This window comes from Gopherus evgoodei, chromosome 19 (assembly GCF_007399415.2).
Source record: "Gopherus evgoodei ecotype Sinaloan lineage chromosome 19, rGopEvg1_v1.p, whole genome shotgun sequence".
In the NCBI taxonomy this organism is placed as follows: Eukaryota; Metazoa; Chordata; order Testudines; family Testudinidae; genus Gopherus; species Gopherus evgoodei.
Genome location: NC_044340.1, coordinates 9,489,729 through 9,505,330, shown reverse-complemented (window position 1 = coordinate 9,505,330; position 15,602 = coordinate 9,489,729). Strand labels below are relative to the sequence as shown.

General features: G+C 55.8%; 2 protein-coding genes across 2 annotated transcripts in view; both read left to right on the top strand.

Moving 5' to 3' along the window:
- The first annotated feature begins 4,351 nt into the window (after positions 1 to 4,351).
- The window catches only part of ZBTB44 (zinc finger and BTB domain containing 44), a 179,029-nt gene continuing 167,778 nt past the window's right edge, over positions 4,352 to 15,602 (top strand). The window contains 1 exon segment of the mRNA XM_030538086.1: positions 4,352 to 4,428. The gene's annotated coding sequence lies outside the window, so the exon portion shown is untranslated.
- On the top strand, positions 7,514 to 15,019 carry LOC115637404 (vegetative cell wall protein gp1-like). The gene is made up of 3 exons (XM_030538651.1): positions 7,514 to 7,744; positions 9,249 to 9,467; positions 11,197 to 15,019. The coding sequence occupies exons 1-3, from the start codon at positions 7,514 to 7,516 to the stop codon at positions 11,626 to 11,628; spliced, it is 882 nt and encodes a 293-aa protein (XP_030394511.1). The 3' UTR covers positions 11,629 to 15,019.

Genomic DNA, 15,602 nt, shown 5'->3' with positions numbered 1-15,602 from the left:
TAATTCACACGCCTCCCTACCATGCACAGAATAGAACACCTAGAGATATGGGGCCAAATCCTCACTGATATAAACCAGCACTGCTCCAACGTTATGGAAGTATACTCAGTTACACCCACTGAGGTTCTCGCCTACAGTCTTTGTCCATTCTCATTTCCTCATGCTTCATTTTTACACGATGATAACTCATTACCTATGATCACATACATTGTGTCATTTGGGCCTGGGACAGTCCTTTGCTATATGTTTGTACAGTGCCTGCCTGCGGTCTCCAGGTGCTCTTACTATACAAAAGGTAAATCAAATAATAAATAATTTTTTCAGTGTCTTGTTTCATGCAATGACATGACACTTTCGTTCCCATTTCTGTTCTGACAGTAATAGCTCATCGCCAACCTGCACATGTACAAACAAGGACAAATGTAAATGCTTTTTTACTGGCGTGTCAATCCTTTTTCTCTGAAATATCTTATCAGCAGTGGGGTATTGCTTGAGATGTTCCTCTGGTCTGTTCCGGTATGACAAGTCTTATTTCTTTATTTACAGGTCATTCTGACCCCACTGTAGCGTGATGGCATTTCTGTCACTGCCATAGTTCTTAGCTGGATCCCCATTATCTGAATGGAGTTGGGCAAGTCCATGCCACCGTTGGCACAGGTTATATCCCTGTTTATCTGACCACCTAAGTTGAACCTACTTATCATTACAGGTGGCATAGATCAGAAGTTCATTGTCCTTTTCCCTCAAGCCACATTTGGGGTGAGAAACTTCTCTACAGATTCTCCTACCTGGAATATTCTTCGTATGTTCCTATATTCTTCATATGCTCCATTGACACTCCAGCTAATTTAAAATCTCACCTGAAGATGTACCTTTTCTCTCTCCTCTATGACTATTAATGTCCCTTACTCATTGTTATCGCTTTCTAACTAGAATGCTTTCTTTGTTCACCAGACATTCAAGCTTTCCAGCACTGCTTTGTTCAATAACTTATGCCACACACTATCCAGCATCTTTGTTTGACTCTGTACAGCATTTTTAGATGAGCTTTGTGTGGAAGATACCGTACCAAGCTAAGATATGTTGCGTTCCACTGTCAGAATGGTTGACTGACTACACAGCAGTGAGAGTCTGATTTATTCTACACTGGTTTTACAACAGTGTAACTCCATGGACATCAATAAAGTTACCCCTTATCTGGGCTAATTGCCCCTCTGATTCCTTGTGCAACTGTACTCCCTCTCGGGCCTGAAGCCATCAACTTTGTTAGGGTGGAATCACATGATGTTCTCATTCTCAGATTGGGTCTTGCACCCCAGATGTCAGTCAAGATATTCTTGGCAAATCTGAATTAGGTTAAGTACCTGCAGTTTTATTTCCTCTGGGAGCGGCGGTAGCCAGGCAGTCTCCTTAAAGCACATGATTATTTATTCAGAACAAATGCATTTAATAGAAAACCTTTGTAGTCTTAAACCTTTGTAGTTTGAAAGCGGGTACCTTCCACCAACAGAAGTTGGTCCCATAAAAGATATCTTGTCTCTCTCATATCCTGGGACCAATACAGCTACAACACTTACACCAATGGAAAGTTTACGTGTGTGCCTGTCTTTCCCTGGAAGCCACAGAAGCCTCAATTGCTTTTATGACAAGTTTCAGAGTAGCAGCCGTGTTAGTCTGTATCTGGAAAAAGAACAGGAGAACTTGTGGCACCTTAAAGACTAACAAATTTATTTGATCATAGGCTTTCAGGGGCTACAGCCCTCTTCAGCTGATGCATTTCAAATGCTTTTGGACACCCTTGCTGGTCCTGTGTCTCTCTCTTTCATCTCAGTCTGGTCTCACCAGGAACAGCATCCTCCGGTCCCTGCTCTTCTCTCGCCAGAGTGTACTTTTGAGCATTTGCTGTTCTTGTGATCTCTACCTACCAGCAGGGGCAAAACAAGGCATGTACCTTTGCTGGAGACAGGATATAGGATCCTCAAAACTTTCCCCATTGTCTTTCAAGTGTGTGCTTGTTTTGCCAACAGTCCCCTGTTAAGTTAGATCAATACATTCATATAGGAAAGGCTAATAATCCAATGCAACGATACAGTATCTTTGCCTCACTGACCAAGTCACCTGTAGAATTTATAAATTATTATAGTATTCTTAGATTAGTACACAGCAGCTCCACATCTGCCACACTCCGATTTGCAATAGGTGAGAGAAGAATCAGGCTCAAAATGTGAGGGCATGATCCTTAATTGTAATTCCACTGAAATCAGGCAAACTATGCCAGTTTACATCAGCTGATGCACTGACCTGGCAATTTTTGCATCAGCGTGTAGAGGCTGGTATAAAGTAGGTCTGATTATCAACTCATATCAGTGTAAATCAGGAATAATCTATGGCAGCCAGGGCCTGATTCTCCACTGCCTCACAGCTTATGTCTCCATTTACACCTATGCAGAGTGGGTCTTCATTTAACTCTGCCAAATTGGCATGGGAAAGTTTTACTCCTGCTTTGCAGAGGTGTAAATGACAACACAAGGTGCAAGGCAGTTTTGAATCAAACTTCTGTTGTAGTTGCTGTATGTTAGTGTAAAGCCAGAATAAGTGAAAGTCGAAGGAGGAAGATCATTCCTGGAATCTGCTCAGTCTCACACTGGTTTGCAGCAAGGTTCGCTAGTTTTGCTAGGAACCTATTACAATTGCCCCAGTATTTTTAATACAGCACTGAGAGCTTGCTCCTGTTTTTTTCTTTAAAACAGTGAGCAGTGTGTCACTTTCCAGCAGATGACTTAGATTTTTCACTGCTGATTAATACTTTTGGATTGTGGCCTTTCACTCTGTTTCCTGCTGCAATTTATTTAGAATTTATTACAAAAATGTGTAGCAAATGGCTGCACTAATCAAGTTAAATCAAGCCATGCTTACATTGGGTTAGCACTGACGTGGACCAAATTCTAGAGAGGAATGATCTGAAGATTTGACTTGGATGGATCAAATTTGCAGCCACCCAGAGTGACTTTTGGGAGGCAGGGAATGGAAGCGTGCTGCCAGAAAATAATTCCACACACAAGGAGCGAGGAAGGGTACTTCCTTAAATCCACAGTTGAAGAGGCCCCAGGGTGCTTCAGAACTAATCTGGTCAACCATTTATCTAATCTGCCACTGCCAAATTCTAAAAGACACTTCTCCTTCTAAGCAGGGTTCAGTCATTTTCTGTACTATCAGGAGTGGCTGAACACAGAGTACATTTCCAAGGGAGAGATTGTGATCTGGCCCCTGGGTGAATACACATTGGTGTGAGAATTAGCAAGATTTCCCGCACTTGCCTTGTATGCCCTGAGCACAGACAAGATGCCATTCCATTCTCCTGAGAACCCTGAGCACCACGTGAGGTGACAGGCTCCCCAAAAGGACAGGGAAGAAACAAGGGTATCCTAAGAAGCAGGTAGTGGCTGCACTTCCCAAGAGCTGCCCTTGGTTTATTGTGGTGAACCACAATTGCCTTCAGAACTGACCCTGGGGTGATGCAAATCTACACACTACTTCCTACATAAAAGGCATGTCATGTGAAATGATAGTCTTTTTCTCTCCTGCTCCTTGCACAGCAAGGTTGAGCTGACATTCCTTTAGCACCAAAGGGACTGGAAATGTCAGGTGGTTTTGCTGTATTTAGGCATAAAGGAGGAGGCACCTGGGAATGGCCATTTGAAGTGATGGGAGTGGCAGCTGCAAATGACAGTTGAGCTTCAAGTTGGGAACTGTATCATATGGATTAGGCTGAGGACTGTGCAGGCATCGGGTTGACTGTGTATGCATCGGGCAGCAGTATCTGAACCGTGGACCATGCACATCTTGCTGCACTGTGTCCACGCACAGGAGCCTGGGGAGGGGATCATGCATGCATCAGGCTGCAGTACCTCCATGAACTGGGGACCGTGCACATTGGGCTGCACTGTGTCCTCCTGCATGAGCTTGATGCATGCATGCATAGGGCTGCAGTTCTGCACTTGACTGGGGACGGTGCGTGCATCGGGCTGCAGCACCTGCACGGGGATGGGGACCGTGCGTGCCTCAGCTGCACGGTCGGCGCCTGCACCACGCTGAGGCCCGTGCAAGCTTGGGGCTGTAGCATACGGCTCGCGCACGTTCTGAGCGAGCCTCGCACTGCGCCTGCGCATGGCAGGCGGCCCCGCCTCCGCCCGCCCGGCCGCGGTGCATTGTGGGACACAAACAAAGTGCCCGGCCAGGCTGGAGCGCGGAGCTCCAGCGCCCGGGCCCCGTGTGCCCCCCCCCGCCCCGAGAGCCTGCGCGAGCCGCCCCCCAGCAGGGAGGAGACAGCGGCGGCCCCCCCGCCATGGCCCAGCAGGGGCCCCGGCGCGGCCCCAGATAGGGGCTCGGTCTGCGCGCGGCCCGGGGCTTCGGGCCCAGCTACTGCAGGTAACGGGGCCGGGCCGGGCCGGGGGGAGACAGCGAGAGCCGGGCCCGGCGTCTGCCTCGCCCCCGGGCAGCCACGGGCCTCCTCCGCCACCTGCCCCTCCCCCACTGCGGAGCCCCTTCCTTCGAGACCCGCTTCCCGGGCACTGCCCCCCATGTGTCTCCCGAGCGCTTACCCCTCCGAGCGCCCCCCGAGCGCTTAGCCCCCATGTGCCCCCCGAGAGTCCGCCTCCCGCTTCCCGGGCACTGCCCCTCCGAGCGCCCCCCTCCCGCTTCCCAGTCACTACACCCCCCGAGAGCCCCCCCGAGCGCTTACCCCCTATGTGCCCCCCGAGCGCCCCCCTCCCGCTTCCCTGGCACTACCCCCCGAGCGCCCCCTTCCCGCTTCCCGGGGAGTGCACCTCCCGAGAGCCCCCCTCCCGCTTCCCAGTCACTACACCCCCCGAGCACCCCCCTCCCGCTTCCCTGGCACTACCCCCCGAGCGCCCCCTTCCCGCTTCCCGGGGAGTGCACCTCCCGAGAGCCCCCCTCCCGCTTCCCGGGCACTGCACCCCCCCGAGAACCCCCCTCCCGCTTCCTGGGCACTGCACCCCATGTGCCCCCCGAGCGCTTCCCGGGCACTACCCCCCATGTGCCCCCCATGTGCCCCTCTCCCGCTTCCCGGGCACTGCACCCCCTCCCGCTTCCCGGGCACTACCCCCTGAAACTCCCCCACGAGCGCTAATCCCCCATGTGCCCCCCGAGCGCCCCCTTCCCGCTTCCCGGGGAGTGCACCTCCCGAGAGCCCCCCTCCCGCTTCCCGGGCACTGCACCCCCCCGAGAACCCCCCTCCCGCTTCCCGGGCACTGCACCCCATGTGCCCCCCATGTGCCCCCTGAGCGCTTCCCGGGCACTACCCCCCGAGCGCCCCCTTCCCGCTTCCCGGGGAGTGCACCTCCCGAGAGCCCCCCTCCCGCTTCCCGGGCACTGCACCCCCCCGAGAACCCCCCTCCCGCTTCCCGGGCACTGCACCCCATGTGCCCCCCGAGCGCTTCCCGGGCACTGCCCCCCATGTGTCTCCCGAGCGCTTACCCCTCCGAGCGCCCCCCGAGCGCTTAGCCCCCATGTGCCCCCCGAGAGTCCGCCTCCCGCTTCCCGGGCACTGCCCCTCCGAGCGCCCCCCTCCCGCTTCCCAGTCACTACACCCCCCGAGAGCCCCCCCGAGCGCTTACCCCCTATGTGCCCCCCGAGCGCCCCCCTCCCGCTTCCCTGGCACTACCCCCCGAGCGCCCCCTTCCCGCTTCCCGGGGAGTGCACCTCCCGAGAGCCCCCCTCCCGCTTCCCAGTCACTACACCCCCCGAGCACCCCCCTCCCGCTTCCCTGGCACTACCCCCCGAGCGCCCCCTTCCCGCTTCCCGGGGAGTGCACCTCCCGAGAGCCCCCCTCCCGCTTCCCGGGCACTGCACCCCCCCGAGAACCCCCCTCCCGCTTCCTGGGCACTGCACCCCATGTGCCCCCCGAGCGCTTCCCGGGCACTACCCCCCATGTGCCCCCCATGTGCCCCTCTCCCGCTTCCCGGGCACTGCACCCCCTCCCGCTTCCCGGGCACTACCCCCTGAAACTCCCCCACGAGCGCTAATCCCCCATGTGCCCCCCGAGCGCCCCCTTCCCGCTTCCCGGGGAGTGCACCTCCCGAGAGCCCCCCTCCCGCTTCCCGGGCACTGCACCCCCCCGAGAACCCCCCTCCCGCTTCCCGGGCACTGCACCCCATGTGCCCCCTGAGCGCTTCCCGGGCACTACCCCCCGAGCGCCCCCTTCCCGCTTCCCGGGGAGTGCACCTCCCGAGAGCCCCCCTCCCGCTTCCCGGGCACTGCACCCCCCCGAGAACCCCCCTCCCGCTTCCCGGGCACTGCACCCCATGTGCCCCCCGAGCGCTTCCCGGGCACTACCCCCCATGTGCCCCCCATGTGCCCCTCTCCCGCTTCCCGGGCACTGCACCCCCTCCCGCTTCCCGGGCACTACCCCCTGAAACTCCCCCACGAGCGCTAATCCCCCATGTGCCCCCCGAACGCCCCCCTCCCGCTTCCCGGGCACTACCCCCCGAGCGCCCCCTTCCCGCTTCCCGGGGAGTGCACCTCCCGAGAACCCCCCTCCCGCTTCCCGGGCACTGCACCCCATGTGCCCCCCATGTGCCCCCCGAGCGCTTCCCGGGCACTACCCCCCATGTGCCCCCCATGTGCCCCTCTCCCGCTTCCCGGGCACTGCACCCCCTCCCGCTTCCCGGGCACTGCACCCCCTCCCGCTTCCCGGGCACTGCACCCCCCCGAGAGCCCCTCTCCCGCTTCCCGGGCACTACCCCCTGAAACTCCCCCACGAGCGCTAATCCCCCATGTGCCCCCCGAACGCCCCCCTCCCGCTTCCCGGGCACTACCCCCCTCGGAGCGCTTCCCGGGCACTGCCCCTCCGAGCGCCCCCCGAGCGCTTAGCCCCCGAGAGCCCGCCTCCCGCTTCCCGGGCACTATCCCCCTCCGAGCGCTTCCCGGGCACTACCCCCCGAGCGCCCCCCTCCCGCTTCCCGGTCACTACCCCCCTCCGAGCGCTTCCCGGGCACTACCCTCCGAGCGCCCCCCTCCCGCTTCCCGGGCACTGCCCCCCTCCGAGCGCCCCCTCCCGCTTCCCGGGCACTACCCCCCGAGAGCCCCCCAAGCGCTTACCCCCCATGTGCGCCCCTCCGAGCGCTTCCCGGGCACTACCCCCCTCCGAGCGCTTCCCGGGCACTACCCCCCGAGCGTCCCGCTTCCCGGTCACTACCCCCCATGTGCCCCCCGAGCGCTTATCCCTCCGAGCGCCCCCCGAGCGCTTAGCCCCCATGTGCCCCCGAGAGCCCGCCTCCCGCTTCCCGGGCACTATCCCCCTCCGAGCGCTTCCCGGGCACTACCCCCCGAGCGCCCCCCTCCCGCTTCCCGGTCACTACCCCCCTCCGAGCGCTTCCCGGGCACTACCCTCCGAGCGCCCCCCTCCCGCTTCCCGGGCACTGCCCCCCTCCGAGCGCCCCCTCCCGCTTCCCGGGCACTACCCCCCGAGAGCCCCCCCAAGCGCTTACCCCCCATGTGCTCCCCTCCGAGCGCTTCCCGGGCACTACCCCCCTCCGAGCGCTTCCCGGGCACTACCCCCCGAGCGCCCCCCTCCCGCTTCCCGGTCACTACCCCCCATGTGCCCCCCGAGCGCTTATCCCTCCGAGCGCCCCCCGAGCGCTTAGCCCCCATGTGCCCCCGAGAGCCCGCCTCCCGCTTCCCGGGCACTACCCCCCATGTGCACCCCGAGCGCTTACCCCTCCGAGTGCCCCCCGAGCGCTTAGCCCCCATGTGCCCCCGAGCGCCCCCCTCCGAGCGCTTCCCGGGCACTACCTCCCTCCGAGCGCTTCCTGGGCACTGCCCCTCTGAGCGCCCCCCTCCCGCTTCCCAGTCACTACACCCCCCGAGAGCCCCCCCGAGCGCTTACCACCCATGTGCCCCCCGAGAGCCCCCCTCCCGCTTCCCGGCCACTACCCCTCCCGAGAGCCCTCCTCCCGCTTCCCAGGCACTGCCCCCCCGAGCGCTTATCCCCCATGTGCCCCCTGAGAGCCCCCCTCCCACTTCCCGGGCACTACCCCCCGAGCGCTTACCCTCCCATGTGCTCCCCGAGAGCCCCCCTCCCGCTTCCCGGTCACTACCCCCCCCGAGAGCCCTCCTCCCGCTTCCCAGGCACTGCCCCCCCGAGCGCTTATCCCCCATGTGCCCCCTGAGAGCCCCCCTCCCACTTCCCGGGCACTACCCCCCGAGCGCTTACCCTCCCATGTGCTCCCCGAGAGCCCCCCTCCCGCTTCCCAGTCACTACCCCCCATGTGCCCCCCGAGCGCTTACCCCTCCGAGCGCCCCCCGAGCGCTTAGCCCCCATGTGCCCCCGAGAGCCCGCCTCCTGCTTCCCGGGCACTGCCCCCCTCCGAGCGCTTCCCGGGCACTACCCCCCGAGCGCCCCCTCCCGCTTCCCGGGCACTACCCCCCATGTGCACCCCGAGCGCTTACCCCTCCGAGCGCCCCCCGAGCGCTTAGCCCCCATGTGCCCCCGAGCGCCCCCCTCCGAGCGCTTCCCGGGCACTACCTCCCTCCGAGCGCTTCCCGGGCACTGCCCCTCTGAGCGCCCCCCTCCCGCTTCCCAGTCACTACACCCCCCGAGAGCCCCCCCGAGCGCTTACCCCCCATGTGCCCCCCGAGAGCCCCCCTCCCGCTTCCCGGCCACTACCCCCCCCGAGAGCCCTCCTCCCGCTTCCCAGGCACTGCCCCCCCGAGCGCTTATCCCCCATGTGCCCCCTGAGAGCCCCCCTCCCACTTCCCGGGCACTACCCCCCGAGCGCTTACCCTCCCATGTGCTCCCCGAGAGCCCCCCTCCCGCTTCCCGGTCACTACCCCCCCGAGAGCCCTCCTCCCGCTTCCCAGGCACTGCCCCCCCAAGCGCTTACCCCCCATGTGCCCACCGAGAGCCCCCCTCCCACTTCCCGGGCACTACCCCCCGAGCGCTTCCCGGGCACTACCCCCCGAGCGCTTACCCTCCCATGTGCTCCCCGAACCCCCCCTCCCGCTTCCCGGTCACTACTCCCCTGAGAGCCCCCCTCCCGCTTCCCAGGCACTGCCCCCCCAAGCGCTTACCCCCCATGTGCCCCCCGAGAGCCCCCCTCCCGCTTCCCGGGCACTACCCCCCCTGAGAGCCTCCCTCCCGTTTCCCGGGCACTACCCCCCCCGAGAGCCCTCCTCCCGCTTCCCAGGCACTGCCCCCCTGAGCGCTTACCCCCCATTTGCCCCCCGAGAGCCCCCCTCCCGCTTCCCGGACACTACGCGCCCCCCGAGCACTTGCCCCCCGAGAGCCGCCCTCCCGTTTCCTGGGCACTACCCCTCGAAAGCCCCCCCCTGAGCTCTTACCCCCCCATGTGCCCCCTGAGAGGCTCCCTCCCACTTCCCGGGCACTACCCCTCCCGAGCTCTTCCCCCTCATGTGCCCCCGAGAGCCCCCCCTGCTTCCCGGGCACAGCCCCCCTGAGCTCTTACCCCTCCATGTGCCCCCCGAGAGCCCCCCCCACTTCCTGGGCACTACCTCTCCGAGAGCCCTCCCACCCCCCGCTTGCTGGGCGGTATGCCTCCGAGAGCCCCCCCGAGCTCTTACCCCCTATGTGCCCTCCGAGATCCCCCCTCGCTTCCTGGGCAATACCCCTCTAAGAGCCCCCCTGAGCTCTTACCACCCATGTGTCCCTCCTCCTGCTTCCCCGGCCCTACCCCCCTGAGCTCTTACCCTCCCATGTGCCCTTGAGGGCCCCCCTCCTGCTCCCCAGGGCATTAACCCCCCCCCCAAGCTCTTACCCCCCATGTACCTCCCTTCTGCTGCCCTGGGCACTAATCCCCTGAGCTCTTACCCCCCATGTGCCCGCCCTCCCTCCTGCTCCCCCGGGCACCAATCCCCTGAGTTCTTAACCCCCATGTGCCCCCCTTCCAGCTTCCCCAGGCACTAACCCCGCGAGAGCCCACTGAGGTCTTGCCCCCCATGTGCCACCCCCAGGCACTAATCCCTTGAGAGACCCCCAAGCTCTTATCCCCCATATGCCCTGCTCCTGCTCCCCTGGGCACTAACTCCCTGAACTCTGACCCCCCATGTGCTCCCCTCCCGCTTCCCTGGGCACTAACCCCTTGAGAGCCCCCTCCTGAGCTCTTACCCCCCATGTGCCACCCCCGGGCACTAACCTGAGACACACCCTAAGATCTTAGGCCTTCTTCCTCCCCCCGCCCGCCCCCGTACACACCGAGTGTCTCCTCTCCTGCTCCCCTGGGCACTATCTTCCCCAAGAGCCCCCCGAACTCTTACTCCCCTATGTACACACCAAGAGCTCCCGCTCCCCTGGGCACTAACCTCCCCGAGAGCCCTCTGAGCTCGTCTCCCCCCGCCCCCATGTACACACCGAGAGTCCCCCTTCCTGCTCCCCTGGGCACTATCCTCTCCCCTCGAGATCTCCCCCACACTCATCTGGGGGCTAATCTACCGAGAGCCCCCCGAGCTCTTACTCCCCCCCCCCCCGTGTACCCTGTAAGAGCCCCCTCCTGCTCCTCTGGACACTAACCCACCAAGAACCCACCCTGGGCTCTTGCACACACACGCCTGCTTCTCTGGGCACTAACCTCCTGAGGGCCTCCACTGAGCTCTTTCCCCTCCATGTACTCTCAAGAGCCCTCCCTGGGCACTAACCCCCCAAGAGGGCCCCCTAGCTGCTCCCCTGGACACTAACCACCGGAGAGTCTCTCCAGGTTCTTTTATCCCCCGGTTCACGCCCGAGAACCCCTCCCCCTGCTCCCATGAACACTAACACCCTGAGAGCCCCTCCAAACTCTTGTGCCCCCTCCACTGGGCACCAGCCCCCCCCCAAAGTCCCATCCCTCGCTCCCCTGGACACTACCCCCAGAGACCACTCCCCAGGCTCTTAGTCCCCATGCACCCCTGTGAGTGACCCCTGCTCCTCCAGGCAGTAACCCTCCGAGGGCCACTCCAGGCTCTTACCCCCCTATGCTCCCCCAAGAGTCCTCCCTGGGCACTAACCCCTCAAGAGCCCCTCTGGGCTCTTCTCCCCATGCAACCCCAAGAACCACCCTCCCTCTCCCTTGGGGTTTTACCCTCTAGAGGACACCAGATGCCTCCTGCCTCTACCCTAGAGGCCGTCCTATTTTCCTTGTCCAAAACCTTGCCTGGCATTTATTATCCCAACACAAACTCTAGAGATGCGCCCCCGCCCCTTTCAGGACACACCCTAGAAGCCCCCCTAAGTCCCCTCTCCTGCAGCTTAGCAGCTCCTCCTCCCCATTTCCCCCACTCCCTCCTGACATCTACCCTTTCCCACAGCCCTTGAGTCCTCTCCATTTTCTCTCTTCCAAAGCCTGGTCTGGTCTCTGTGTCCCTTTCCTCCCCCCTTGCCTCCATGAGGCCTTCCTGTTCCCATCAACCTTCCCCCTGGCATCTAGCTATCCCACTCACCCTTTGGTTGGAGGTGATCCTGCTCCATCCTTCCCCAAGAGTGACTACTACTCCCCATCCCAGAGAGTTGCTCTCCACAGCCATAGAGGGCAGCTGTTTGGGGCAGCAGCTTGGTATTACTTGTCTGTTATGTGCCATGCACACTTGTGGTGCCTCCTGGGGAGCCCTGCAAAGTGATGCTCTGAGCACAGGTGCTCCTGGCTTGCCAGGGTATGCACACTCACAGGATAACTGGTCTGTTGAAGGGGGGCGGTGGGTGATGAGACACTTGCCCTTTGCATAGGGCTGTGAGTCCCACCCCCACTGCAGGACCAGGCATATAGAGATCTCTCTTAGAGCTGGCCCACCCACAGTTTTTGCACCAATTTAGCTGTATCTGCTTAGAAAGCAATGTAGTTAAATAAGTGATCCAATTATATCAGTGCAGGTGTTTTTATTGATATAACTTGTTTTGATATAAACACTTCTGTAGTGATATAACTACCCATAGTGGGGGGGTTACAGTGATTTAACAATCTTTGTTTCTATTCCAGTATTTAAATTGATGGAAAAAACTGTAGGTAGGTAATCTCTTACTAGAGGGATTTCCACTTCTGTGCTGATCTCCCCAAGTGGGAAATGCACAGAGGATCCCCTTTACACTAGGGAGATTGTTTCTTCTTTTGCATGTTGGTGATTTCCCTACTTTGCTTCCCGAACCTGACACACACAGAGACTTACTTTACAGGGGAAGGGAATGTCCCCTGTGTGAGATTTACAGATGCACTGGGGGAAGAACCAATTAATATTTCTCTTTATTGTTATCACATAAGATGTAAATGAAAGAATTAGTGAAATGAACTCCATGCATCATTTGTTGCTGCAGGAGGTTGTGTCACAGGTTCTGTCTGTTTTTAAGGAGGGTAATTTTGTGGTATTCATAGTAAAATATGTGCTAAAATAAGGGTTCAGTCAGATGTTGGATATTTGCTAGATGAGTCGGAAAGAAATGTGACTCCCTTTCTACTGTGTATAGCATTGCACAAGTAGCCAAATCCATTGTAGAAATGTTTGCTGTCTTGTGAAGTTTCTGGTATTGCCAGGGATAGACAAATCTGGTGAATATTTGGTTGAGGAGGTTTTTATCTTTGGTTTCTTTCTTCTCATGAGTAGTCTTTGCTGTATGATGTCTGTATTACAGGATTAATAATAGACATTACTGCCGTGTCTGTTCTTTTAATAGACTGTGTAGTTGATGAAAAGGAAGGCTTTGGGACACCCCCCCTCCCCACTGATATATTTGACATAGTGCAGTCCAGTAGCACCTTCTTTGCTGTATGTGGTAAATCAGATCAATTCTGTATCAATCCACTTGAGTGTTTCAATATATGTTCATTTGGTACTATAGAACCTAGCTGCTATAAGAAGTCTGCTAGGAAATAAAAAATCAAATCTCTTAACTCTAAAATTATAAAATGAAAAAATAGAAAAAAGTAAAAATTATAGGAAAAGAGTACTGTAAAGATATTGTTTGTAAACCAAAGAATTTAGTTTTGGGGTGCAAAAAAGGAAGCTGAAGATAATTTGAGTTCTAGGCCAAAAAAAGAAATGGTGTGTCTTTAAAAATGGATTTGATGAGAGAACTACTGGAATCTAAGGGATGCTTGCAAAGTCCCTGATGATGAACTATCAGCTTTCTAAGTAATGGTGATGGATTCCATTTATGATCCTTAATTATAATCCATGAACTTGAATGACCAAAAATAAGCATCATTTTGTGAGTGTCTGTCTCTGCCAAATCTTCTCTCTTTAGCCAATCTATATAGATATTTCCTTTATTTCTTTTAAAGCATTGTAGCTTGTAGGCTGTCTTTGAAACCTATCAGGTATGTAGCAAACCTTTTTCTGAAAAATGGTTTCTAGTATTCATTAGTGGCAATACATTCAGATGATTTTTGTTCACTTTCCTGCTATACTAAAGAGTGCATAATGTATTTGTTCTAAATAATTATGTGACATCCCCTCACTCTGTTCACATACTTCTGTCTTATTCACTGCAAAAAAGTTATCCCAAATTATTCAGCCTGTGCTGGCAGCCAGACTTTAGAAACTCTGAATATTTTCATGCTTAAACAGCACACACATTTTTAAATTAAATGATGTAGTTGAAAAATGCTTTTACAATCAACATTACTTTAAATATTATGACATAAGTTGTGGAATTTGTCTTTTAAAGGGATACACCTTAAAAAACACCTCTCTGAAAATATTTTGTTATAAGGAACATGTAAAATTGCGAGGAATAAAGTATGTGGTTGGTATGCCTTACTTCTAATGTCACTACATATTAGTATTTGAACAATTATATTTGGAAATAACGCAATAACAATTAAAAAGTTAACAGTGAAACGGGAATTGGTTTGTTTTAATATACTTGGGAATAAATATGAAAATGCAACCTCTGTGCACTTAGGCAGAGAGTTTTAGAAGTATTTAGGGGTTGATGTGTTCAGTGTCACAAAACCTGATTGATGGAATTTAGTCGCCTAAGTGCCTGAATCCCTTTTGAAACAGGCTTCTAAACCAGTTACAGGTTGTGATGCTGAGCACAGCAGTGCCTAAATACCTTTTAAAAATCTGGGCGTTGCTCGTGACTCAACTCCAGGGGATTCCACTTTGTTTAACTTGCTTAATAGTTAAAATTGGTACTCATAATGAATTCTCAGGAAGAAAACAATGCTTAGTGCGTCTATGTCATATGGGCATAAAAGTGGACCACTGAAAAACAATGGGGTGGGATGATGCATAAAAATGTAGTAAAAATAAAAATGGCTGTAGCTAATACCACTATAGAAGAGAGAAAAAAGAATTCTAAAGCTTTAACAGCATTCTTTCTTCCAGCTTCCATCTAATCAAGTTACAGAAGAAGCCTCTTAAACTACAGATTGTGTTTACAGGCAGGCTGTTTGTAACATGTATTAGAAAGAAAAGTCTACTTAAGCTAAATCATGAGTTTTATTTAAATTTGAAGTTGGAAGAAATCAAATTCTGCAGATGAACCGTTAAAATACCTATCCCATTGTTCACGAAAAACTGTTCCATTCATTTTATTTGAGAGGAATGAATAAACGTAGTTTCTCTAAAGCACAAACATCTTACTAAATGGATGTGTTTTTTTCTCTGATAGCATATCTGTACTGACAGTGTAATTACTGAGTACAATGTCTTGCATGCAAAAGTGACACTCCTGTTCATTTGTATTAAGAGCAGTTGTAGTGGAAAGTTTTTGGATATTGAGGAAGACTTTCAGGCTGCTAAACTTGGTTGAAGATGGCACTTATGAAGTAGATGGCAGATTATCTAGCACAAGGTTCTCAAACTGTGGGTCGGGACTCCAAAGTGGGTGGCAATCCCATTTTAACGAGGTCGCCATGGCTGGTGTTAGACTTGCTGGGGCCCACGTCCAAGCCCCACTGCCCAAGGCTAAGGTTATATGACCCCCCTGTCCAGGACAGAAGCCCTTGGGCTTCAGCTTTGGTCCCTCCCACCCCCAGCCAGGACAGCAGGGCTTGGGCAGGCTCAGGCTTTGGTCAGCGGTCCGTTCCCCCTCTCCCCCCTCCCAGATAGTGTAGTAATTTTTGTTGTCAGAAGAGGGTCACAGTACAATGAAGTTAGAGAACCGCTGATCTAGCATGTTATATACCTGGATATTATATACAGAAATAGCTTTACAGGAAGATGGCTTAAAATGACTGGGGTTTTTGCCAGAAGCAAGTCTTTTGGGAAACATGCTTGATAGCATTTAGAAGTAATGTACCACAGGGTACTGGAGCACTCAGGAATGGTAATGGACTCTGTACAGGCTCTCCCCACCCCCGGCCCCTTCAGTTGCTGGTTTGAGTCCAGCCCATGTTAGTAATGACAGAAAATTGTTAATATCTGATGACTTCTAAATGTGATTATTATTAAGGCTACGTTTTAGTCATGGGTATTTTTAGTAAAAGTCATGGACAGGTCATGGGCAGTAAACAAAAATTCATGATCCATGACTTGCTATATACCCCTGATTAAAACCTCAGAGTGTGGCTCGGGGGGTGCCTTGGAAGGGAGTGGGGTTGGCAGGGTTGGTGCAGACTCTCTACCCAGCTCTTGGGAAGCAGTGACCTCCAGCT